Source organism: Halictus rubicundus, chromosome 16 (assembly GCF_050948215.1).
Source record: "Halictus rubicundus isolate RS-2024b chromosome 16, iyHalRubi1_principal, whole genome shotgun sequence".
Classification (NCBI taxonomy): Eukaryota; Metazoa; Arthropoda; class Insecta; order Hymenoptera; family Halictidae; genus Halictus; species Halictus rubicundus.
In genome coordinates this window covers 4,913,390-4,939,886 of record NC_135164.1, presented here as the reverse complement: position 1 = coordinate 4,939,886, position 26,497 = coordinate 4,913,390, and the positions used below count along the sequence as shown (strand labels likewise).

At 44.6% G+C, this 26,497-nt stretch overlaps 1 protein-coding gene across 1 annotated transcript in view; it reads left to right on the top strand.

Moving 5' to 3' along the window:
- Otp (orthopedia homeobox) overlaps positions 1 to 26,497 on the top strand; it is a 41,098-nt gene that overhangs the window by 9,125 nt on the left and 5,476 nt on the right. Inside the window, exons 3-5 of the mRNA XM_076801914.1 lie at positions 926 to 1,107; positions 20,873 to 21,050; positions 21,647 to 21,826. Coding sequence (XP_076658029.1) covers positions 926 to 1,107; positions 20,873 to 21,050; positions 21,647 to 21,826 — 540 coding nt within the window. The remainder of the gene's footprint in view (positions 1 to 925; positions 1,108 to 20,872; positions 21,051 to 21,646; positions 21,827 to 26,497) is intronic.

The following is a 26,497-nucleotide window of genomic DNA, read 5'->3' as shown; positions in this document are numbered from 1 at the left end:
TTGCCGGACAATTAATTTGTAAATTTCCAATACTATGTCAGTCCAGCGAATGTTGTTTCATATAATATATTTCTGACACGACAAAAATTGAACTTCCGGCCGAGAGATGCTTCTGCCGCAAAGACAGTGATCTTTGCTATTCATACCGTGAATCGTCCGACTAGAAATAACCGAAGCAACTAAAACTACGTGAGCTGTATAAATGTCTTTGTTACCGGAGCTCCGCTGTGTCCGATAGTTTGCTTTCCATTGACGTGGAAACTCGTCGCGTTACGATGCAAGAACATCGGCTACTTCTTGGAACAGTACGTTTCCAAGTGGAGTACCGTTCGGCTTGCCTCGCGAAGTAAAAAAACGGTTAATTACTACGTGCTAATTGCCTTCAAATTCTGCGATATACTTGTGCCCACGTTCTCTCTTCGCTTCAATCTCGAGAAACCCTGTCCGGAGTTAATATCGTAACGAACTGGATATTGGCGTAACGCGAACGTTAGATAATTAATAAGCCTCGTTAATACCGCTTGGCTCTGCTACAAGTGACATAATTGTTACTCACGCGAAACGTTCAAAACTCATGCGCCACTTAGCGCGTTGGAGGTTTCATCTGGCTTCTGACTTCACTTTTGGTCTGCTTTCTTGGAAAATGTACCGCCATCTTTCAAGCTATGTTATGCTGAAACGAAGAAGAACAGAATGTTAACACGAACAGCGGTATAAAATCATGTCACAAATTTTGCGGTCATTTTTTACTCGCAAAAATTGACTTGTAAGGAAGAGCATCGTGACAAGTTTAGCGAAGAAAATTTGTCAGTATTCAAATGGACCTAAACTTGATTCTGAAGTTTCTGGAAACGTCCTACTTCCTAGACGTAAGACGGGCGAGTTTAATTGTACGTGGGAGTGAAGATGATTAAAAATGTCGCAGGAAACGCGGCAGGCATCGGACAAAGCAACGACAAGCCCGGGAAGCCTAAACGGCATCGGACGAGGTTCACGCCGGCCCAGCTGGACCACCTGGAAAGGTGTTTCAATAAAACGCACTATCCGGACATCTTTTTGAGGGAGGAGATCGCCGTGAAGATTGGCCTCACGGAAAGTCGAGTTCAAGTGAGTATTATCGATAAGACATTCTCCGCGATACACGATAGTCGGCCAGAGATTGCACCGCTTTAAAGCTATCAGTTTCTCATTTGTCCCACGAGGGGCCATAAACGTGAGTTCGTTAAACAATTAACTTTCTCACTCCACCCTACAACACAATTATCAGAAACCTTACATTTTAATGTGTAGTTAAATTAAGTTTTCACCAGACATCCTCTAAAAAAGAGCAGGTCGGAATTTAGAATGTTTCATTGGTTCTCGAAATATTCTGGGAGTGCCAGGGATCGAAAGGGCACGTTGAAACAGTTTTAATTACCACGATACACGATGTGACTGAATATCCAAGAAACCGTACTTTTAAGGACCGGCGCGGCTCTACTGTCGTCTATTGTGGTTTTCTAGTTTCCAAGTTATTCCCAGAGGAACACGGCCGTCTGTATAATACAATTGCTGCTCTTCGAATAGTTACAAGTGACTCGACGCTTTTTCAGAAATAAACAGATTCGCGGATACCGATCGATGCGAGACAACGTGTTTGTATTCCGTTCTGCGTTGCCTCGTGGACAAGGGATCGCTTTAATAAGCGTAACCAGACGAAACCACGAGTATCTCGAAATCAATTTCACCGGCCTACCGTGGCTTTTCGGATTAAAGTGAAACTTGGAGTAGCATTAAGCGTTCACCCTACGGCAGGTAGTCTCGAATTTTGGCGGACTACAGCCTGACACGGGGCTACCGCAAAACTTTCTGGAATCTTTCCCCACCCCTGCGAACGGGCAAAATTCAAAGACAACCGCCGGCATCATGGTTCCGGAATGCTGTCAACTTCTCGTTAACCGAGACACGCAGACACTCGAAATAGCCAAATCGCGCAAAACCGCCTTATAAAAGTGCCTAAATTGCAATCGTACAAATTCAATCACTAGACGCACCAATTAACTCGCAGAACTTACAATCGATTGTAACTTTACTTCAAATTCTAACCGTTTGTTCCCCACATTGGAGATCTATTATTTTTCAATAGTTTCGCGAATGAAAGTCGGAGAATTAATTTGTACACCCAATAACTGGCAAGTGGTGCCTAATAACAATTAAAATATTGAATTCACTTAGATACCCTGCGACTTTTATTATACCGGATGCCTAACCAGTTAAGCGCGTTCGACGTGTATACACGTCAATCCGAAACTCTATTGCGGTGCGGTTAACGTGAATGAATTGTTAATTATCGAGTAAAAATGTAATTTTTTCTCATTTAGGTTTACAAGGGCTTTGGCTTTTATAATAGCCGCATTTGGCCTGCGTTCGACGTGTATATTCGTCATTGCTTGATTTTAATTCCGCGCCGCGAGCAATTTTTCAAATTAAATTCCACAGTTAACTGGTTAAATAAGGAAATTTTTGTGATTTGAATGATTATAAAATAAAAACCCGATTGAACGGTAGGTTCAGCGTTGATCGATAATTCTAGATACCTGTTTATTGGCTTGTGAATATATTGCCGCGATTGTTGAACACGAATCTCCGTAAAATAAATACGAACGGACGAAGTTGATTGATTGATGGCACAGAATCGGAACGAGTTTAGAAATTACATGATGGTTGAAAAATTCGCCAGGGGAACAACGATTCTGAACCACGAAATTAATAAAACCGATATCGCTGACCACCAGGGGAATAGCTTCCACGTTTCCCGGCAGCAGCCATCGGGCCAGAGCTTTTTTAAGTCTCCGGAACACGTCTAGAAAACCGTGAGCTAATAGAAATTCATGAAAATTTTATTCGCAAGTTGGAAGCGTCAGTCAAGCCGGGCGTCGTGCTGCATATCAAACAGTTTCGCTCGTCTTCTTTCCCGCGTCAACACACACACACACACACACACACACGCGCGCGCGCGCGCGCGCACACGCGCCGTCCACCTCGTGGACGACACTTATTCGGAGACCACGGTATATACCGTCCATTCAAACAATTATGAAAGAAATCAGTGGTCCCCGCTCGTTAATCCGACATATCCACTTCTTTTTGCCGGGGACTGACGTGTGCGATGTATAATTCTCATTCAAATATATCCTTGGAGGGTATGCACTAGAAATATTCCGCCGCGACGAGGAATCTCACACAGTTCAGTCTATTCAATTCGGAAACCAATTTTACTTATCTTCATTTAGCAACCGTCGCCGTGTAAGTCAACCTTCTCTGCTTTCCGCGCAATCACCGTGTGATTGATGATCCCATTGAAGGAAATGCTCCTCGAAACGAGCGAACGTCCAGCCGAATATTGCAGACAACATCACGATAGTACAATCTACAAACTCGTTTAACCGCTTGCCTTAGAACGACTTGTCAGAGGCGTCGATCACAAGAGGGTTTCTATCACAAACTAACTGACGCAGTAGCAATGTAATTATTTCTCGTGTTATTTCCCATCGATGCGCATTTTCAGAGCGTCAGGTGAAATTGTCCTTTTTTTAATCTGAAACCATCGAATTAAATTGTAAGGCACGGGATTCATATCGAAGAAGCTACTACGAACTGTTTCTTACCTCTACGGTGCAAGAGGTAATTATTCAAAACAGGGCAGGTCATCGTTAACACTTTGAACGCCAAACTAGAAACCCCAAAAATTCCATAAAATCAAAGTAAGTTATTTAATGAAATAAAAATTGCAAAAAATTAAATGTACGATACCGAGCAATCCTCCAACTTTCTTGCATGTTACAGATCCTAATTGAGTTTAGTACAATGAATATGTCAACGTAGAAATTCATTTTAAAACCTGCACAAATAATTCCGTCCGCCACATATGGCTGACGTGGCGTTCAACGTGTTAAACAAAAAGTGATCGGTAACTCGTGTTACAAAAAAAAAGGGGGAATGATTCTACATTTATTGAAAAGTGAAAAATAAGGAATCAAAATTTGTACATACGAGGCTTCGTTTTCGGGAAAGTCGAGTTCGAAAATTCAGCGAACACGCGTGCTATTTAACCATCCGACGCGTCTGATCATAACCGACCCGTTCTACTTACAAGTGTTAAGCAGGCGAACTTGACAGATTTTCAAAGTCGATTTTCTCGAAAGGGAAGCCTCGCACGAGAAAAGTTTGTTCTACATTTTCGACTTGTTCGTTTGTGTAGAACCGCCCCTTTTTCGGTAGTACCGCCAGGTTGCCGATCGGCTGGTGTAATCTTATATATTTTAAAAAGACGTTATGGGGCCCGGTACTTGGCGAGCCGGTCCTAATCGTCGAAAACGAAGGGTGTCGACGGGGGTAGAGACCGCGTTCGGGAAAGGGAGTTCGGGAAAGCCAGTCGGCTGGCATCGAGGCAGGTAGACGGGTTGGAAAAGCGGCGTGCGAGAGGCGGCTGGCCGAGAGAGCGCAGAAAAAGAGAGTAAAGAGAGAGGAGAGCCGTCGGTCGGTGCTCGGGGTGGCTGGCTGCCTAATTGAAAGAGGTTTTCCGTGGGCGAGGGTAGACATCAGAGCGAACGAAGCGTTTCCAAGGAAACCTGGCGGCGGGCACTCGCGTGGAGAGGGACTCAGGCACCAATGGGGCTGCTAGGGAAAGGCGCCGGCGCCCAGCGTCGCTATACTATCGAGCGTCGCTATCAAAGATTTCTTGGCGAGCCATGGCGGACCCCGTTGCTGAATATTTTCAAGAGGGCCGAACACCGCCTCCGACACTCTTTCAGACAGTGCCACGTGCACACCGCGGTCCCGTCTGTGTCTTCTGCCCTTTGTTCACCGGGGGCTGAAACAAGGGGCACCGAGGGTGCAGGTGATCGGCAACCCTCGGAACACTCTAGCGATCTTGCCAGACTAATATCGAATTAATGCATTCGATGGTTGAAGAAGTTGTTCAGCTGCGAGGAAACTTTTCCACCCCTATATTCAGTTTGACGGTATCTGGCGGTGTCGTTTCAAGAGCGACTTTTTAGCGACGATGCTTTCGATTGTTGTTACGTGGACAGATGAATTATACAATTTCTTCAATTCGGAAATAGCTGCACGATTCTCCAATTTCAGTCTATCACAATTGTTTTATTCGTAATGTTATATTTTAAATGATTACGTAATGTTATAACACCGTTCTAGAGAATTCGAAGATGTGATAGTAGTCGGAAATAGATTAGGGGTGAACTGACAGCTGGGTAGTTTAGCTCAGGAGAAACTTTGCTACCCTTTACTAGGGGAAAAATCGCTTGAGAAACGTCTTTTGGTAATGATAAATTTTCTAAGTCAAATATAAGAAGCATAAATCCCATAAAAATGTATTTTCACTTTTAGTAACTTCACTGTTACTAAAACAGTGTAACGATATTATTAAATTCTCAAAATTGCCTCACAGTTTCGTATGTCATCTATTAATTTTCTTGTCATTAATTTATGAAATCCGCTGTCCAGTAATAATGTTGTTCATTGGAATTTTCTATAGTATAAAATTGTATTGAAAGTGTACTTTGCTGCTGCCGTTCCAAAGAAAATTTACCACCCCTATATTCCGCATCCTAATAATAACAGAACAATACACAAGAAAATTTTTATTCTACAATATTTAGAAAATATTCGAGTAATAATTGCTTTTGGTTAAAATTTGGCATACCATCCCCAGATTGTAGAGAGTAAAGTAGGACAGAAGATTCAAGGACGAACGACCATTTTTTCGAAATCAAACAGCGATAACACCGCTGATCCTACAGGAGTGCAATTTACTAGTACCGCGAGATAAAAAAGAAAAAGAAAATAATCAAAGCGTCCGCTCGAAAGTCGCGTAACCCGGTTGCTATTAAATTCTGTTCGGAACCGGTTAATTGGCGCTAGGCAATGATCATCGGCAGAGTTCCTCGGCTATATAGAATCGGTGGAATTTCCCGCGCGAACAATTGGGACTTTTTAATCGGGCGAAACAGTCGGAAACGGAAACGTTGCGAATTTCCGGAACGAATCGTCGGTCCGCACGGCGCGGCGGGGGTGGCCGTTCGTACCCCGTGGCGAAAAATTAACCGGTGGACCATTTTAATGCGATGATGGCGTTAGCAGATCGGCGGGGAGGTCCATGCCCGTAATTACCAACAAAATACTTGGAATACTATAATGAAATATTACGATTTATCGATCCCTTGTAATTTATTATCGCTCTCGAAAAGAGAGTAATTGCCGCTCCGTCTCCGTCTTGCAGGTAATTAACAACTGTTCTATTGCTTGCACGGCTGCAACGTTGTATTCTCTCGCTCGCAAGAGAGAGAGAGAGGGAGAAGGGGAGCGAGACTGCTTTACAATCAACAATTGCATACTTGAAACCACGGATGCATATCGTGCGTCCGACCGATCCCGGCGAAATTATGCGAGGCATTTAATTACGCGCCTAACGCAATAACGTTTTCAATTGTGTCACTCGTTCAGTCCGTCGGCCGCGAAACACACCGTCTGAGATTACACGGCGCAGCCGATATGCATGCTCGCTCGCTTCGGGGGATAGGGGAGCGTGCAATTTTTAAGCCCGCGATAATCAGATATTTAATAACCAACGAGCACCGCCGGCATCCCCGCAATCGACGGAAATAAAATAATCAAAAGCCGCCACTTCTATTGCTGAAAAATGTACGCAGCTCCACCGGCTGACCTTTCACTCCGTTTAATTACTAGTAATGGATATAATGAATTTTACATTAGACCGACTTTTATTATTTCGGATCAAATATAAATACCGTCGTATTTACGTTCGTCTATTCCTTTCTCTCCGCCGTTGTTTCAGGTTCACATCCCAGTCCACGGATCCGTCGGCAACCGTCGCGTCGCGTCGTCTGGTTTTTGCTCGAACACGCGAAAATGCTAGATTAAAACAACAACAAAAAAAAAAAAACGAAAACAAATTAAATATAAAGAACAACTCTGTTTATTTGTTTCACTCGCGTTTCGACACCGTCACTCGCCATGGATCCGCTCGTATCGCATGGTTACGCGGCGTTGCTGAAACGTTTGACGAGGTTTATCCCGAATTTTAAACTTTATTGCGAACCCGAGCTGATAAAAGTTAACCCTTGAACGCATTGCGTTGATGCGCAGTAACTATTGCATTTAACATAGAACGGCGAATAAAAGACGCAACGAAATCGAATATCATTTTATCGAACGTATTACCCTGGTCCTTTTATTATTTTTGGAGAAATCGTGCGTTCAAGGAAATCTTCGCTGTTGGACGAAATTACAATTTACCGGAATAAGTATTTGTGCTCAATTTATGGTTATGTAAGATGTTAATGTTATAGTAAATGGAATAGTAACGAGCAAACTGCGGATCGTTGGGAAAAATAAAAAATAAAAAATGTTTGTATTCATTCTTTTAATAATCGTAGCAGTAGAACTACCGGATGAGACAAATTGACTTGCTCCCAAATTTTTCTTTTAGAAATATTGAAATTATAAATATGTTTCCATGAGAACATTTTTTAATAAACTTCACTATCGAAGTAGATATTAAAAATGGTACGAAATCTAAACAAGTGCAATTTTGTTGTTGTTATAAAGCATTGTATGCCAGTTGCATTTAGTGCTTGGTAGTTCTACTATTAATAAACTGAAACTAATAAGTCGATGTCCTTAAATCCTTTTAATACTGTTTAGAACTGTTCCATCCGGAACGTCAAGATTCTCTTTGGCCTAAAAAGCACATCTATCGTAACAATACATATGTAGATGCTCTAAAATTAAAAATTACTAACCGCAGTAGAATTGGCTCGTTTTCTATGTACCAAAACAACGTCCCCTCAAAAGTGGAACCCCCGTTCCAAAATTGAGAAAAGCGCGAAGAAATCGCGGGCATTAGCCATGAAACTCGTTAGCGAATCGCGGCTAAGTTTTTCAGCGGCGTCGCGCGGAACTCCGTCTGCGTGGCGTATTATTCGAAATAATAAAATCGCGGATGGTTAGCGAGGGACGGCGTAAAAATGCAGCATCGGCTGGAAAAGCCGGCGATATTTGGGAATTATTCGTCGCAAAACGGTGATTCGACGGCCATAAATAATTTCGCGATGCCGCGAATGTGCGCGGAAAAATGGTATCGGTCTGGGGTCGAGCGTGTGTGTCCGTGGTCTTTTTTCCCACCCCTTTTCGAAAGCCTGATGGCGACCGGGGGGTCAATGGCACTTTTGCGCGCGCGAGCTCTCGAGCACTCAGCCCCGCGCGCGCACGGTTGTGTTCTGTCGAGCGACACACACGGGGCCAGCGTGCACGATTTTAGAAACGGGATCGTTCCTTACCGTCAATCATTTCTAGAATATTAATCAACGGCTCTCGATCCTTCAAATGAAGCTCAATCATCCCGCCTGGGGTCGGGCAGCGCGGACGCGGACGTGCGCGCGCGCTCGCTCGCTCGCGACCGCAGACAAAAGCTTTTTTCAGTCGGGCATTTATTCTAAAGCGGACAGTCTATTTTCGGGGACACGTATCGGCGCTTTACGGTTTTAATTACGCGTATTTTAATCCGCCCAGGAGACATTTTCTGTTTCCGGGGGCGGCCGGCCGCCGCGGAACGAGCTTTATTAGACCTGCACACAGCCGATTTAAATTTAATCATAATGAAGAGGCGATTAAAATTGCAATCGTCCACGGAATAGAACCCATAGCGGCGGGCAGTTAACGTCTGCTAACAGGCATTTAACTTAACTGCCTCCAGGTAACTGGTCGTTTCTAGGCTGAAGGGTCCTTCCGATTACTGCTGCCCGGAAATTTTATGGGATACGACCTTCCGTCGATAGCCGCCGCCGCCGCCTCCATCGAACGATTCGCGGGCCAAAAAAAAAATCGAGGGGGCGGCGCGGCCGCTGCACCACGGAAATTTTGTCTCCGAATTAGCCAATTGCAACGCCGAGCGCTCGTCTCGCGCGTTCGCCGCTCTCGTTATCTGCCCTGAATCATAAATTGATAATGCAGATTGGAACGGAAGCAAACAATCTCGCGTTTCACGTGCCCAAAAAATATTCGAACGCTTGTATTCGCAGGATTAAACAAGACCAATATTAAATTGACGATCGCAAACGTCTTTGAAAATTTCTAAGCAATTAGGAAAAAAATAATGCGAACTATAAGAGGCAGACTCCATTTCCGGAAAGCTCTCTTTCCAAAAGCATTTTGCCGTGATCAATAGCGGTTGCATTGTCAGAAATGAAAAACTGTGCTTCAGGAAGATGTCAATACTCATAAATCGGTTTTCCTAGCGCAACCGGAAGCTCTTGGATAGAAATTCGTTAGGACAAACCCGACGTAAAATTGTACAGAGTTTTATAATATTTCGAAATTTGGTAATACTGGTAAGTGGATTGATCTTTATGCAAAATAAAAGTTCTTTCTTCCTTTAACCCTCATACGTTCCTCGGAAATACTTGCATAAAGAATCCTGGGATATTATTTCACACTTCTAAAAATTATAGTTCGTTTATAACGTCACATTTTAACGGAAAAGATATCAATCATGTTGCAATATGTAAAAAGAGGAAACGAGTGAATTTTCACTTTGAGGAACGTGTGTGGGTTAACAAATTGAACAATTTGAATATAATTCATCGGTGTACTGGCCATCCAGGTTTATTGCGAGCGGGATTTTTTCGAAATCGTCCCGCTCCGATTAATTTCGGGGATCAACGGCAAAGTCGAAATCTGTGTTCGTGCTCGCAGCACGTTTCGACTGCTAAAAGTCACATATGCCGTCCTGGGAGACGACGGCCCGTGGCGGCGGATGTTGGGTATTACTTTCAAAGTATCCCACGGGAGCTGGACGAATGGCGGTGTCATTCGGCCATCCTTGGGGACAAACAAGTGACTGCACCGAGGGTAAATGTAGTTCGTTATTGTCTTGTCCTGAGAAATGGGGGAAACCGTTTCAGCGTTCGCTCGGAAAGTTGCTTTCTCGCAACAACGTTCCAAGCTGAACCTTCTTTGCTCCCAGTTTTCAAGTTTGCACCCACGAAGAGTGCAGACTGCGTCAACACTTGCTAAACATACCGAACACTAAAAAACTGGCTGACATGTGTTTTACAAGCTGGTGGATTCCATTTTTTTTTTCTTTTAACAAAGTTTGAACAAAATCGATTCACTCATAGAATAAATGAAGTCGGTAATTTAGCCGGTGATGATAGATTTAGTGTTAAAAAGATGTTACCATCTCACCGATACTAAACATGGCAACACAAGTCACGATCATTGGGTCTGATCGATAACTTCCGTTTCAACCATTAAAATTTGATTGTTACATTAGCTTGTCGCAGACAGCCCGATCAACCTTTTAATAACGCTTTATTATTTCCCAAGCTGTTGTTTATCAAACCGCGCGAACGTTTCGAAACGAAGTTTCAGGACAATATTAATCTGATTAAACTCTGTAATCCGTGACAGAGTGGCCTCGCATAAAAATTGCTTATCGGCCGCAAAGTCAACGAGAACGAAAGGGTTAATTCAACTTGGAACGCGAGCTAAACCAAAACAAAAAAAAAAAAGAAAGAAAAAGGTTTGAAAAATACGACGTCGCACATTGAATCGGGCATCGAAAACCGTCTCTATGATCGATATGAAATTTCCATCCACAAAATGTCCGCCCATCCCGTAAACTATCACTGATCATTTACGCGGATGCGTCCACCGTATAACCAGACACGTGTACGCGGCAATCGAGTGTTTTACGACGGCGCATCAAACATGCGCGCGTCAAGCTTCGCCGGAACGCGAATCACTCTCGATCATGGTCTCTGTCCCCCTGTTAAATCACTGCCGCATTGTTTCTAGCCGGTTACATGCGCGGATGTCATCGAACCGGTATCGAACTCGCGTAAAAAATAAATCAACGTCTAGCTGGGACGAGAATAAGAATGCACGGTCGGCGCAGACAGTGGCCTGATATTACGCGTGAAATGTGGCTTGATGCATCGTCTGCGCTCTTTCGCCTGTGCCCCCCGGACGCGAAGAAACATTTATGCTAACGAATATCAATGGCATTTCTAATTTATTTCTCCCGTAAGAAATTCTCTAGTTGGCCAAAGAAAATATTTAATCGTTCCATCATCTGTCAAATAATATGCGAGAACAATTCGGACGGAGCCCTGCAGTGTAATTATAAAACAATTAAGTAAATCAACCCGTTCATTCGACACATTTTTACAAATAGAAATTTTCATCAGTTGCAATAAACAGAAGCCACTCAGAAATTTTGACGTAATGGAATTTTCTTCTCTCATTTTATTACTAGTTCAACCCTAGGAAACTAACCTGAGCAAAAATTACGAATATAACATAAATTCAGTATCAAATATAACTGTTTCACTTCATGCGTCCTGTTTCTTGACGAGGTATTTTTAAAAAAATATTTTTCTTGTCGATGAGCTACTTCGGCCGATAGTTCAATCATCTACGGTTAAATGACGCCTACTCGTTCTTGTCATAAATGCATAAAATCCGTCTACTCGTCATTACTGGTACCTAGCTACTGACGGAGTAGTTCGAAAATGCATTATTGACGCAGGGGTTAACGCAGGCTTCGCTAGGTTTTTTTTTAAATAGCTAAAGAACAGTGAGCATTAGCGCAATGCCGAGAATTATAGACAGGATGGCAAAGTCTCAATGAAATGGTAAAAGTTGAAAGGGAACGAGCCAGCGGCCACAGTCTCGGCGTGACTACCAGTTCAACCCTAGGAAACTAACCTTAGCAAAAATTACGAATATAACATAAATTCAGTATCAAATATAACTGTTTCACTTCGTGCCGAAGTATAACTTTTTCTTGACGAAGTATTTTTAAAAAAATATTTTTCTTGTCGATGAGCTACTTCGGCCGATAGTTCAATCATCTACGGTTAAATGACGCCTACTCGTTCTTGTCATAAATGCATAAAATCCGTCTACTCGTCATTACTGGTACCTAGCTACTGACGGAGTAGTTCGAAAATGCATTATTGACGCAGGGGTTAACGCAGGCTTCGCTAGGTTTTTTTTTAAATAGCTAAAGAACAGTGAGCATTAGCGCAATGCCGAGAATTATAGACAGGATGGTAAAGTCTCAATGAAATGGTAAAAGTTGAAAGGGAACGAGCCAGCGGCCACAGTCTCGGCGTGACAAACGCTTTAGCCTACGCCGGCCGACGAAGATTCAGCGCGTCTGCTATGCAACAGCCTATGCATTTTAAGGGAGGGGTGATTTTTAATGCCGTATAAATATGCATAGACCGCGATATTAGCTCTTACGTGTCGCCAGCCGAAAAATATCACGCTGGGCTCCGCTCGTACACGTACGAGCCACCGCGCGCACACCAGCTCGCGGGTACGCGCGCGTAACACGCCGGGAGAAAAGCATCCCCGTGTACACGGGCCACGGATATAGGCGTGGAGGAGAATGCGGGGCCCTCAATGGATAAACTATGTCGCCGCGATCACCCTAGGGAGCATCATCTAACGCCCATTTTGTTATGACGACTACCGGCTCTGAATAATTTCACAGCCGCAACGCGCGCGACGGGGTCTCGATGCTCGCCGATGATTCTCGCCGGTGACAGCCCAAACGAGGGATTCGGAAACTCAAAAAATCATTCGACTCTCTGCCCAACTGCAAGACAGTCACCTACAACATATGCTTATTTTTTTACTCCCCTCATAATTCAATTTTCTACTCATTCTCTGTTCTACCCATCTTTCCGAATTCTTTGTGGACAATCAGAGCAAGTGTGGTACGCAAAGAATTTCCAACTACTTGACTGTACACTTATCTACATTTACATATTTTTTTATCTCGAAACAAATGGTTAAGGAAAATATCCAATAATACGTGGCTAATGTAGAAATAATCATAACGTACAATGAGATAATTAACCAAGATAAAAGTTCAAACAAGTGCCCGTACAAGCGGAAGATTCGACTTGATGCAACTGATTTTTTAAGTAATTACCTTTATTAAAATGAAGCTCTTAATCGGGGGAATTCGACGAATAATAAAAACGTTATTGAAAGATCGATGGGAGGAGGTTGATTAAACTTCATCGTCACTGGAATTACAAAATAAACATTGGAAGTTATTAAGCAAGCGAAAGAAATAAGTTCGATGGAACGATCCAGTAGATCGTTCGTCCGCGAACGAACAGGAGCGGGCAGATTTTTGCGATCGCACTTACTCTGGGGATAAATCCAGTTCCACGGGGCAATTCGGGCTAATTTGACGACGAGCATCCGAAGCCAACGATATTGCGTCCGTGAAATAATAATAAAGTATAAATGGATCAAGTTTACGGTCCGTCGTGCATGCCAGAGAGCTGCAAGTATGCATTTTATCGGCTGTTCCGCGCCCTTTATGAAGTTTCCTGTGCTACAGAGCGAAATGTGCAATTTGTAGTAACGCTGCCGATAGTAAACGCTTTGATAGAAGTTCAACCGACACATGCTAACTCGCGAATGATTCCTCGTAGCAACGAACTGAAACAATTCATTCTTCTCGATTGACACAATTATTTAAATGTTCGCACTCCTTTCCTGTCTTCTCGTTAAGAATATCTGAACATTTTCACATTATCGAATTGATCTGAAGGTGAAAATTATCCATTTTAGTTGGAAATTTCCTGTCACCTTTATGTACAAATAATTCACATCATCGAATATTAACGAGAATATTGTCTGATGAACTTAATGCATCTTTCTAGATATTTGTGAGCAATGGAAATGAATATAATTCATATATTCATTTGAGCAAGTATTCTTATCGTGGGATGAACAATTTGTTGTTTATGGTAGTTCCATGGTCCCTATCATTTATTTGTATAATTGTCGTTCGCTGTGAGAAATTGTATTATATTTGCCGGTTTTGCTGGTAGATGTGACAAAAATTTTGCGAATTCGTACCGGGCGTAAAGAAAAGATTTTGGATCCCCGATTTTTAATTCCACGTGACGGTTAGATCACGACGACCCACTAATGGCCCGGCGAAAATGTCCCTCCTGACGACGTAACGCAGCATGAAACAGTGGGCGGTCCGGGTAATGCGTCTTGCCACCCTCGGACAGCGGCCCGACCACCGTCATCAATCAAGGTCGCATCGCCTAAACTTATGTAGTATTTATTTTCATTAAATAGTAGCCTCTCTCCGGCCGTCGAACCAGATTTCTCCCCTCGCGATACGAAAAAAAGGAAAAATCATCACCCTTTTCAACAAATTCGCGCGAAAACGATCGAGCATAACGCCCGCATACTCGAATTACGGCAACCGCGATATCCCATCGTAATGTCGAAGTTGAAGCTTTACAACGAATTTCGACAAAGTCGCGCAAATTGAAAATTTACAGTTATTAGTTTGACATGATTCATTACGTTGTAATGAACCATTTTATAATCGTTACCATTCCGGCTCGCATGAATTCGATTAATTACGGCACCGTTTAAAATACCGAAGGGTCGATTGTTTATTAATTACGCTGCCGTTCCGAAAGCTCGATCGTTACGCGTTTATTTCGCGCTCGAAAGTTGTCTGACCAGCGACCGTCTCGTTCCACTGGAACCGTCGCGTCGGAAAAGATCAACGAAAGATCCACGCGTTCCGCGGCGATCGAGCTGGGAATTCGTCCTTGAGGGACAGAGGAACCATGAGCGATGAATTAAGTTTTCATCCGGTGAAAAGTTCCCGGCCCCTCGGCTCGCGCGCGGGGGAAACTCTCTCCGAAGAAAAACGTTATCCCGCTTTGCGGCGATTCCGGGCATTTTTCCGCGAAGTGAGTCGAACTATTCTTCAATGGCGGGCTGAAAGCTACTTCTATATATCTTGGGGTCTTGGCCAGATCCCGCCGCTTGCCTTGATGGCAAGCTCAATTTATATCAGCGCCCGTTGAAACCCCCTTTACGAGGTCTCGCCGCCTCCTCCATCGCCTAAACCTCGCCCTAGCCTTCAGGCCACCCCCCAACCTCGACGAAGCTTGCCTCTTGCCCTCTTCGGGCCCTCCTCTCTCGGCTCGGGAAACTCTTTGCTCGCGTTAAACTAAGCCTGCTCGATTCACACATGAAAATAAAATGAAAACAACCGGCTCACGTTTTTCCCGGGAAATAACAACCCCTGCGACACATGTAACAATTTCACTTTTTGCTTCTGACTTTTTAATGACGTGTCCGCGAGTCTACGCTTACGCAATAGTTGTCGTTATCATTCCGAGAACATGCTTCGAAGATACGACGCGTAAACAACTATTTTTCATCGAATATAAGATATTCGTAGCGCAAACGATTGATTAAGCGTTCAATAAAAATTTATACGGTTTTCTCAATTTTTACGGGTCCGTAATTTTTATGTAACAACGCTGATTAACGTATGAATCTTTGGTAGTCGATAATGGACGTTTTTCGTACCCGACACTGATTGGAACCGCCAGCGAGCGCAGTGCAGTACATAAAACCGAATCACTCGAATTAGTTTCTAATTATGGCCAGCATTCAGCCGGGACCGCTGCATTTAAGCACGGACACCAGGTCTGGATCTGGTCACCGACAAACCTTTCTATTTCGAATAAGCTGTTGTCGCCAGAAATACACGCAAAAACACGGAATTTTACTTTTATAAGGATAGAATTCGCCACGGACGAATTTATTATACAAACGAACAGAAACCACCCCCCTCCCGGCCGTGTGCCGGAACAGCAGAATTTTTCGACGGCGTTTCTGATCCGGTATCGGGCTCGAGTCATCGATGCGACCGATGATGATTATCCGAGAGAGCGTTCGCCTTCGCTTCCACCCCCGCAGGGCTTTCCCAGGTGCTTCCTGGGAACAGCTGCCGGCGGCGCACGAGCCTCCAGCAACGATACCGTGATTGATCAATTTTTAAAAAGCAATGTTCCTAATTGGACGGCCGACCCGTCTCGAGCACACGTATTATTCCCACGAAAGGCATCAGTCAAGCCGCCTTAGTCATCGAAAGGTGTGTTCGACGGTTCGATCCAGACGGCTGCCATTAGAACACGTTCCTCTTACGAGAATTCGAACCCCTTCTACAACTCGATCCGCTTCTGAACGCTACACAAGTACACGAAATAACTGATTCTACACTTTTTATACTATGCTTATAGTGTTGTTGTAGCGTGTCGTAACATGACACGTTCGGTCACGCTCGGTGTCTGATTTTATTTATTGACACACTGCAAGTGACTTCTTTTCAATCACGGTTATGCACGTTTACAATGAGTCATAACTAGACTGCGGATTCTATGCGTTTGCGACACAAACGGGTGGGTCGATTTTAACCCTTTGCACTCGGCGCTATTTTCATTCTAAAACTAAATTTTTCTTCCGTCTTGGAATATTTTCAATTTATTCATACGAAACTGATCCGATTTCCACATATAATATTTAAATGTTTAGTAATCTATTGAATACAAATCTGGTAATGTAACAAATATTTTGTAATATTTTTTGTAATTTCTTTGAAATAATGCCACAACAATTTCTAGTGCTTCAGAGTCACCACTCGAGTGGAAAGGGTTAAAATAGTGAAAAGATTAAACGAATTTACGATCGCCGATGTATTATTTCTGACTGGTTCAAAGTATTAAAGCAACAAACAATTTTTTAGATGGTTCCTGTTTTTTTCAATCGATGCATATTTTTATTTTGCATAAAGGTCCGCGGTCTAGTCGTAACTGAACTGCGGAGCTTCATGCATTTATTGCTCGTGCTAATTTATAAAATATAAGAAAATACGTGTACGAGTAAAAATTGCTAATGCTTTTGTTTCATTTCTATCAGAAGGGATTTTTTAGTCGAAAGGATCTTTTGTCTTTTAATAACAAAAATCGATAGACTTCTCCATGCATGGGATTTTGAAATTTTTATGAAACATTCTGGAAATTTTACTTGAAGTCTGAACATTTAGGATGACGGACAGGTTGGAGAAATTAATGGGTTTCTTTCGAAGTTTTGCGTTTCCATCTGGACCGTCCAAAAACGATATTATTTGATAGATACGCCGATAGCAGAATCATCAATTTGGAACCTTTCGGTGACGATAGTGCGCCGATTTTTAAGCTATATATGAATTTAATGGACGAGAATCTATCGATCATGCCAGGTATGCAATTAGCCCGGGAACAGTACGTACGAATCAGCTTTGTCCGCGTGACATCATAGGGTACGATAGTTTCGTTCCCATCATAGCGGGGGTCGAATAGTGATATTTATAATTAACACAATTTCATAGATATGCGCGATAGTCGTCGACGGGAACGCGGTTTGCATAAACGAGGAACGATTTCATCGGTATTATCGGACACGTGATACTATTATATTTCATGGAAAAAGAGTTGAACGCACTAAGAAGTCTAATAATCAAAATGCATTATGTCAACCAACTTACACAAAATTTGAGATGTACGCACGTAATAGCTCTTTTAACCCATTGACTCACATGCCTGGTTGATTTCCTTCTAGGTCGTGTTTAAAAAAGAAACACTAAACGAGGTATAATGCGTTGAAGCATTTTTAGAACAGGACAAAATGAAGCCACTGCGTGCCTAACATTACAGACCACATTGCGTAGACCTTTTTCTTGTCGTTTATAATTTCCTGAAAGAAGAAATTTGATATTCATTGTATGCTCACATAGTGACAGCAATGGGATAGAATTTATTACAGAAATTAAATAGAAATTATTGCAATAGATATTGATCGGACTCTTTGGAAAACCTGTACTGTTCGAAGAACGAACGTCTTAATTAGCTGGCGAAGCAGCCTGCAGAAATTTGGTCTCTGCCAGGATATCGGTTTGATCCGACGAGGCTTCGGAACATCTGGCACGTCCGTTGTCTCTCAAGGATGGACGGTCGTGACGAGAGAATGGCATTAGAGCTGGGTGGTGTTAAGTGCACCGCGATCGAATCGGTGTGCGTGCAGCTCCCATTGGCGCAGCAGCAGCCGTCGCGTCGGCGACGTTGGCCAACACACCCACGCAAGGATGGAATATCTCGTAGGTTCTCGCGCGTAAGAGACGGAAAAGACGTCGCTTCGGCAACCCTCGCGACGACAACGGTGATCTTTCGCGTGAGGCAGACCGGGCTCTGTCTCTGTTGCGGCCCGCTGTCAACCGAACCCCGCGATGTCAATGTTTCTTGCGGCATTGGTGGGTGTGGTTGCGTCGATTTCACGGTACAACTACGGCAGAACTACGGCTAAAAGCCCGTGGATAATTTGCTGTTACACGCCGCGTGAGCATCGACGATGCAAGCCAGAAGAGGGAAAAAGCACAAGGGACTCTGTCGAGGCATATATCGCGCATTATCACGTGCCCACCCTCTCCATCGCGCCCGTGGCCGATGGTACACGTACCGCAGAACTTCCGTTAATTAACGCAGGTGAATGCTAATGACTCCTGTTATGAAATAACTGCACGCAAAACGAGAGCTTTCGTCGACCGGCCCCGATATCGCCGTCTCCGCGACCGATCGCTCGTCTTCGAGCCGAGTTAATGACTTCGCTCTTTGAGATCGTTCGTCCGCCGACGGTGTTGCGAATATTTTGCCGCTGCGAACAGCTGGACAACCGATCTGGGCGAATCTTGTTCATGGAACGAGATACATGTATTATTCTTCTCATATGCGTTCGGAGAACCTTAAAACGTAGAACCTGAAATGTTATTTCAAATCGGTTATTCTTTATCATTGCTACTGGAGTAGGCAATTTTAATTTTGCGCGAAGACCGACACAGCCTGATAAAGTTATAATTCGCTGGTACGCTTTTCGCCATTTCTCATTAACCCTTGAGCGAACATGCCGATGCAGCCGAAATTAGTGTTAATAATTGTTTAATGTATCGATGATATAATTATTTGTGGATTCGGATGAAATTTCGCGTACATCACTGCGTCTCTATTTACCATTCCGATACAGATGAATATTTAATGTAAATATAATCGTTGGATTTTTTAAGTACACATTCAAGGTAATTACCTGATCACGTGTAACTCTGTGAATATTCATTCGCCGAAGGGTCGTAGCCGGAGAGAGTGACTTTCGAAATGCGGCTGATAATCGATCGATCGGAATAACAATAACAACGGGCACTCCTAGCCGGTTTCCCGTAGCCTGGCGAAGTCGGTAACAAACCGCCTTTCGCCGTAGAAATCCGACGATCGCTTTCTGGCAATACCTGGAGTACACTGGAGCCTGTAAATCCCATATATCCAATTAGATTCGTATAATCCCTGCATGTTAGCAGAGGGTGTCTCCACCCCCTTGCTCCGCGGTGGCCGGCTGTCTCGCTTCCGCCAGCCGTTTCTCTCGCAGGTAACGCGTTGCTACGTGTGCGTCGGAGGCGCAAGCGCGCATCGCGCTCTAATGCTAAAGTACTAATTTATGGGCACATATGAGATGGCTATAGCGTGCTTTACCGCGGCAGGAAAGGGACTGTAGCTGGTGGTGTGGAGCAGGGCGGCCGGGAAATGGTGGGGGTTGTAGGGCGAGGGTATATCGGAGAACGCAGGGGTGGGCTTTGCATGCGATATCAATAAATCAAGTCCCCGGGACCCCGGCAGCTTAGGGGGCCACTACGTGGCCAGAATCAACAGCTCATAACGTCGGCTAATAGCTACTCGCCGTGGGGTCGAAGATATTGTCGTAACGCCCAGGGACATCTTAACATCCCGCAGCCGAATTTCGAGTCGCGGAAAAGTCCGGCTGGCTCGGCTTATTGGATTCGCCCTGTTCAGCGACCAAGCTACGCGTCCTTCTCTGTCACTGTATTCCACGAAACGGCGCCATTGCAACGAAATACGTTGAACGTTCACCAACCCCCACAGTGTTCAATGGTTTTCGTACTTTCGGTGGAAATTAACACCACACACTTACTGGATGGGTCACAACGACGCGACGCCATTCCGATGAAACACTGTGCGGTTCGAACGTCTACCAACCCCCACAGCGGTCAATGGTTTTCACCCTTCCGGGAGAAATTAACACTAGACACTACCGGATAGGTCAAAATTACGCGACGCCATTGCGACGAAATACGGTGCGCTTTAAACGTCTACCACCCCCACAGTGTTTAGTGGTTTTTCATCCTTTTATTAACACTGTACCGGATTGGTCGAAACGATACGGCCCTTGGAACACTACGTCAAAGTGTGTGTTCATTGCGTTCTACGAAACGACGCTCCTGCAACGAAATACTTAAAGATAGCTTCAGCCCTGAAAGAGATGCTGTTCTCATCTAGTTTCGCATCGGTGCGAAAACGAGTAACAATTTTCAAAAATGCGGAAATAATACTGGCAACAACTTGCGCAAGTGGTAAACACACTTCCACAAGTTGCCGTGTCAGATTACGTATAACGCGCAGGCTTAATTATTTCAGTGGTGACAGTGTCCAATAATTACTCGCGACATACCGCTAAATACAATCACAACGCGTTTTCTGTTGATACTCGAGACACAAAGAAACCACACTGTCTACATATTTAAGCAAGTGACTATGAATCCATCTATACGAGCATCGGTTCCTATTGTATGAATAATAGAAACGATAACGATGTAGACAGTCTTGGCCCATGGTACAATTTGGAGAAATGGAGTTCCACTTTATCCACATAGATGAGTGTAAAATCTAGTTATACGGGCATCAAGAAACGATAGTAGAACAGTTAGTGGGCTCCTATCATTCGAACGATCCAATTGTCTGAACCGTCATGTTCCCTGAGAGATTCGAACAGAGTCCCACTGTAGCTGCCTGCGAATCTGTTTCGGTAGATTCTGAACGAGCGAATTGGCACGTTGCAGGTGTGGTTTCAAAATCGGCGGGCGAAGTGGAAGAAGAAGAAGAAGACGCCCTCGGTGTTCCGGACAACGGGCACGTTGCTACCCTCTCACGGTCTGCCGCCATTCGGCCCGATGACCTCGGATCTGTGCGGCGCCGGGATGTTCCACGGACCTGCTGATAGATGGGGAATGGGAACAGGTCAGGCAGGCAGTCAGTCAGTCAGGCAGGCAGGCGGGCAGGCAGGGAGAGGCAGGCAGGCAGGCAGTCAGGCAGGCGTCGACGATCCTCGTGATTTCCATATGTCAATGATCGTCTCGGAAACGGCACCGCACCGCCAGGGATATCACCTGGCGGCGGAACTTCAATCACTTTCGTTGCGTCCCGCGAGACGTGACTATTAATTGCCCCTCATAAAATTCAGAGTCGGGTTACCCCGGCACGCTCGCCGCCGGAACAACAGGATCATTTGAAACCAACAAATTGCTCGATTTTACTTTAATTAGATTCAATTCCGCCCGTCATCGCGCGGCTTCATAACGGGCACGTTCTCGCGGCCGCCGCGATGGAACGGTAGCAACGCCGGGTGTCTTTAAATATGTCGTAGACAAAGTTTTGACAGCGGTCCGGATCTAATTTAATTAAGACGACGACGACGCCAATCGGGGTAGTTTCAATTAACCGCACTCGTATCATCATTTCCGTTTGCCCTGCCCTCTTTTCCTACCAGAACCGGTCGTCCGGGTTTATCGACGCCGGGACCACGACGCGTTTAATCGAAACCGCTTGTTTTACAGGTCTTGGACAACTGGGGCAGGGAGGCATGGGAATGGGCGGTTTCGGGCAAAGTTTAGGGCAACTTGGTCAGCAAAGCACGGGGAGCTTCGGCTCGAGCTTGGGTCTCGGTAATTCTGGCCTCCCGATCAGCAGTCCATCGCAGACCGTCTATCAAGCTAGTTACGGACTAAATTCCCTTGGTAAGTCTATCCTGCACGTAGATTAACGTTGCTCGACACACGAACCACCACCGCAATATCGGACCTCTCGATTATTCAAATCGACCGCGATATTTTTTCGAATCATCCTCGGAGATGTCCAGATCTACAATAATTACACCTCCGCAAAATAATTATTTACACCCTTTTGCGAAATACCCTTGTTCCCCTCCGGGCTAATGATTTTCAGCTTTTTTGCTAGTTTCACAAATTTTTATGAAAATTTCCAATTTTGAGCTGAATGTGCAGGCTGAAGGCATCGTTGCACAGCTTTGGAACCACGATTTTTCCCGTGTAGGGGGTTTTCGATTGCGAAAAAAATATTTTCTCGGTCCGTTACGCGGGGTTAAATCGCCGCGACTCAGCGGCGAAACGGATCTTCGGGAGAGGAAGATTTTCTATTCCCGTCGGAGGACGAGGCATTAACGCGACGCAGAAACGCAGACGCTTATAGGCGGTTCGATAATCGTCTTGCCAAACTTTTGGACCGTGGCCCCCCTGAAGAAGACGGCGTGCAAACAGTATCGAGGAACCCGGTGCCTCTTTGACGAAGTCGTTAAACGTTACGGTGCATTATCGCTCGAAGGGGTTATGCGGCTGCATGCAAGGAATTTGAGACAGAAACATAAACTCCGTCCTCTCGTCTGTTTACGCAGGCAAACACCGTGCCTGGTCTCGCACCTAGGTGCGAGATCTTTCGCTGTATGTTTACCATAACATCCCGATGCAACCTGTCTTGGTTGAGTTACGCTTCACCTTATCCGGGGGAGACCTTGTACCTTCGACGGTGTCCGACGATGAGGCGTGTGTGAAATTCTTTGTCTCACGAAATTCTGTTCGCCGCGGCGTTCGCTTCGTCGAGGCCTCTCTTCCACGTCCCGACCTCACGGAGCCATGAATGGCTACAGTGGAAACCTTCTCCGAGAAACACAGTCGCGAACCCGTCGCGTCGGCCGAGAATAAGAGACACGGGAGAGAGAGACCGTCCATCGGCTTTTCGTGTATTAGCGTGAAATTACCCGAAGAGAAGAAGACCGTACAAAAAGGGACACGTTTCGGTGACGTCGACGGAGTTCGTTGATCCGGGCTCCGCAAAAGAAAAACCGTGTCTCCGCGAAGGGAACGCGTAATCGAACTATCGATAATTGATTAGAGAAATATCCATTTCGAGCGTTCAAATATCATAAAGTTCATCTCGCTGCGCGCCAACCTCCGTGCTCCCGCGTAATTGCTTCCAGAACGAAGGCAAAACCGCGAGCTTCGACGCGGCCGGTATTACGTATGACCTAAAAACATCATATCGAATGCTGCTACCGATAAATGCATATTGACACGTAGAAACGGATTAATCCGGCACCGTCGATTTCCTGAGGTCAACAACTCCTAAGATCTACGGATTTTTTTCCATTCCCCCTGAAATTTTCGCCGCTTGTCCGAGCGCTTATTTATAATGGAGGTTTTTTTTTTTCGGCGTCTGATGGATAATGGAAAAGCGATATCGGTGACGAAAGTAAACGGGGTCTGGACGGATGGGAAATTCTTAAAAAAATACGAACGCTTCTTAACCAACTTCGAATTTTCCCGTCGTGCGAGAAGTCTGTAGACATTTTCTCTTTTAACCTTTTGCCGCGACGCGACGTGTCCATTTCATTTCAGTCTTCTAGAGTAACTGAGCAGCGTTTCAAAATTCAAGACACCTAAAATACATCAAACAGTACAATATTCTTTGAGGTCAGCGTACGAAGATTTTTAGCATTATAGTGCCAGCCTTGTTGCATCGCAAAATGATTGCAATGATCATATTTCTTTTCGGACAATTAAACTAGCCCACGCAACATTCTGTTAATTTCTACCTCATCGTCATATCATTTCTACCTACGAGGACCCTTTCTCTGATTGTCCTAGCCGCACGTTCGACCGCTGTTGGAACAATCGTTGATACACGGATCGATTCGACGGTGTTCGCGCGAACAGTTAGGGGTTCAGGCTAATGGCGAAACTGCCTTTGGGTGTAGCACAGTTTCACAATGTTCGCGCGAACACGGACGTGTCTGAAACGCGAACACTTACATGTTTACACACGTAACACGTACAAGGTGTCAATTATCACGTATTATCGCCGCGGGGCAGGTAGCGTCAGCCGAAAAGAAAAAAATCGCCGTTCCACAGCCGCGATTTACCGTGCGCACGGTGTTCGTGTGGACTCCGTTTAAGGTGGACGCCAATATACCCAGACCAGGCTGACACCGTAGTCAGTTATCCGCTTTTACTTGTCCGGTAATGCCTACGACAAACACCTTTTAGAGCAGCGCCTTATTTTTCGGTTTCCGATGATGATTAGCATCGAACGGTAGCGCGACCGCAGTCTGCCGGTCTTCAAGTCGATTACGGAATTCTATTTTGTTTATTCTCGTCCACCAACGCCGAGCAAACAGACCTCTATGAGGTGTAAATTAACCGGGGCCCCCGAAAAATGCCCGATTTTCGGTTCGCGCGCGACGAAACGCCCTCGAAACAGGAATACAGCTGCTCTCGGAAACTAGGCTTGCTCTCTGGACGCTATAGTACACGGTCTCTCAACCTCTTTTCCTTTGTTACAGTTTCCTTACGTTTTACGCCGCTTCGAGGCAATTGTCTCCACGAAATAAACTGGCTAACGCAAATACACAGTTTCCGCCACTAGTTTGTAAAATAGCGGGTATAATTTTATTCCCCGACATGAGGGTTTCGCTGTGTCCATAAAAATGTGCGTGCCACTAAATTTTATCAACCCTCGTTCCAAACGCCGTGTAAATCCGACGTAGCGAAAGCGCAACGCTGGATGCGCAACTTTTTTTTCTTTCAAATTTTTACGACGACTAGCATTCGGTAAACAGCCTGTAAATCGCCGAGATTTTTCAGCGAAATTGACAGGCAAGGAAACGCCGCGCCGCCGGGATCAGGCTCGTCGACGCCATTATCTATTCCATTGTTCCGTGTAGCTCGCTAAAAGGGGCGGTCATAGTCCTCCGCAAACTTGTGCTTTCGCCGCGGATGCCGCCATAAAAAGATCCCTTTTCCCCGTTGTTTCACGGCGGGGCCACCAACGTGGCGCACGGAGAGAAGCGGAAACGACTTTACGACACCCGGTAGCAGCGCGCACCCCACGCACTTTGTGAGCCTACCGTATTAATATCTCCTGCGAAGAAAGGAAACGGTCCGAGAGGCGCACCTGCGGTATCGCAGCTGTAAATTGCCCTTTCGCTACCTGTCCCGCCGAAGGGATTCCGTGCCTGACTATTCGACGCACAGCACGAACAATGTTGGATCAACGATACCGTGGAACGTCTTCAGAATCCAGGACCCTGTGCGGCCTGTGTTTGCCTGGCGAATTGTTTGCAAATAAACAACCCTCTGGCCTTAGCTGATGGCTCGGCGTTCAACTATTCTTCCCATTTCTTTTGGACTGTCGATGACTTCCAAACAGTCGTCTACGTTCAGTAAACTCTTGTACACAACTAGCTCCAATGTTCTTCAGGGTTGTCTTGCAAATTTTCGGAAATTGTCCAGACATACAAGTAAAATCTACCGCAAAGAAGAACAATTTTCTTCGTGACAAATATTAGGTTGGCAAGAAAGTAATTTCGGCTTTCACTAATAGATGGCTTTATGTTTTGTTTGATTGACTTCTGTTAACGTTGCATTTGTTTTCTTTCCGACATTTCATAACTGCATCTTTTAGGTTACTTTTGAAGCAAATTACACGTAATTTTGATTAAAATTGTTAGTTCTGTGTGAATTTGAACATGGAGTGCAAAAACGAACATTATAGGCACATATTGCTTTTTTATTTCCGTAGAGGTAAAAAAGCTGCCGAGGCTCACAAAAGATACATGTGAAGTTTATGGTGTGGATTGCTTAACAGAACGCACGTGCCAGAATTGGTTTAAAAAATTCCGTTCTGGAAATTTTTCACTTGAAGACGACCAACGTTCTGGTCGACCATCTGAAGTTGATGATGACCAAATGAGAGCCATTATTGAATCGGATCGTCATATAACTGTCCGAGAGATTGCAGACAGGTTAAATGTCTCGCATACAACTATAGAATAACGTTTAAAAAGTCTCCGAATCGTTAAGATGCTCGATATTTGAAGAAAATTCACTTAACGCAACGCATCAACATATGCGATATGCATCTCAAACGAAATGAAATCGACCCTTTTCTGAAGCGAATCATCACTGGTGATGAGAAATGGGTTGTTTACAATAACACAACTCGAAAACGATCATGGTCGAAGCGTGATGAATCAGCCCAAACCACGCCGAAAGCTGACTTGCACCAAAAGAAGATCATGTTGTCAGTTTGGTGGGATTACAAAGGTATTGTGTATTTTGAGCTTCTCCCAAGGAACCAAACCATCAATTCAGATGTTTATTGTCGACAACTAACAAAACTGGACATAGCAATCAAAGAAAAACGGCCAGAATTGGCAAATCGCAAAGGAATCGTGTTCCACCATGATAACGCTAGGCCACACACATCTTTGGTAACACGTGGAAAGTTATTGGAGCTTGGTTGGGAAGTGATGTCACATCCACCGTATAGCCCTGACATTGCACCACCAGATTATCATTTATTCCGAAGTTTACAAAACTCTTTGAATGGTAAAA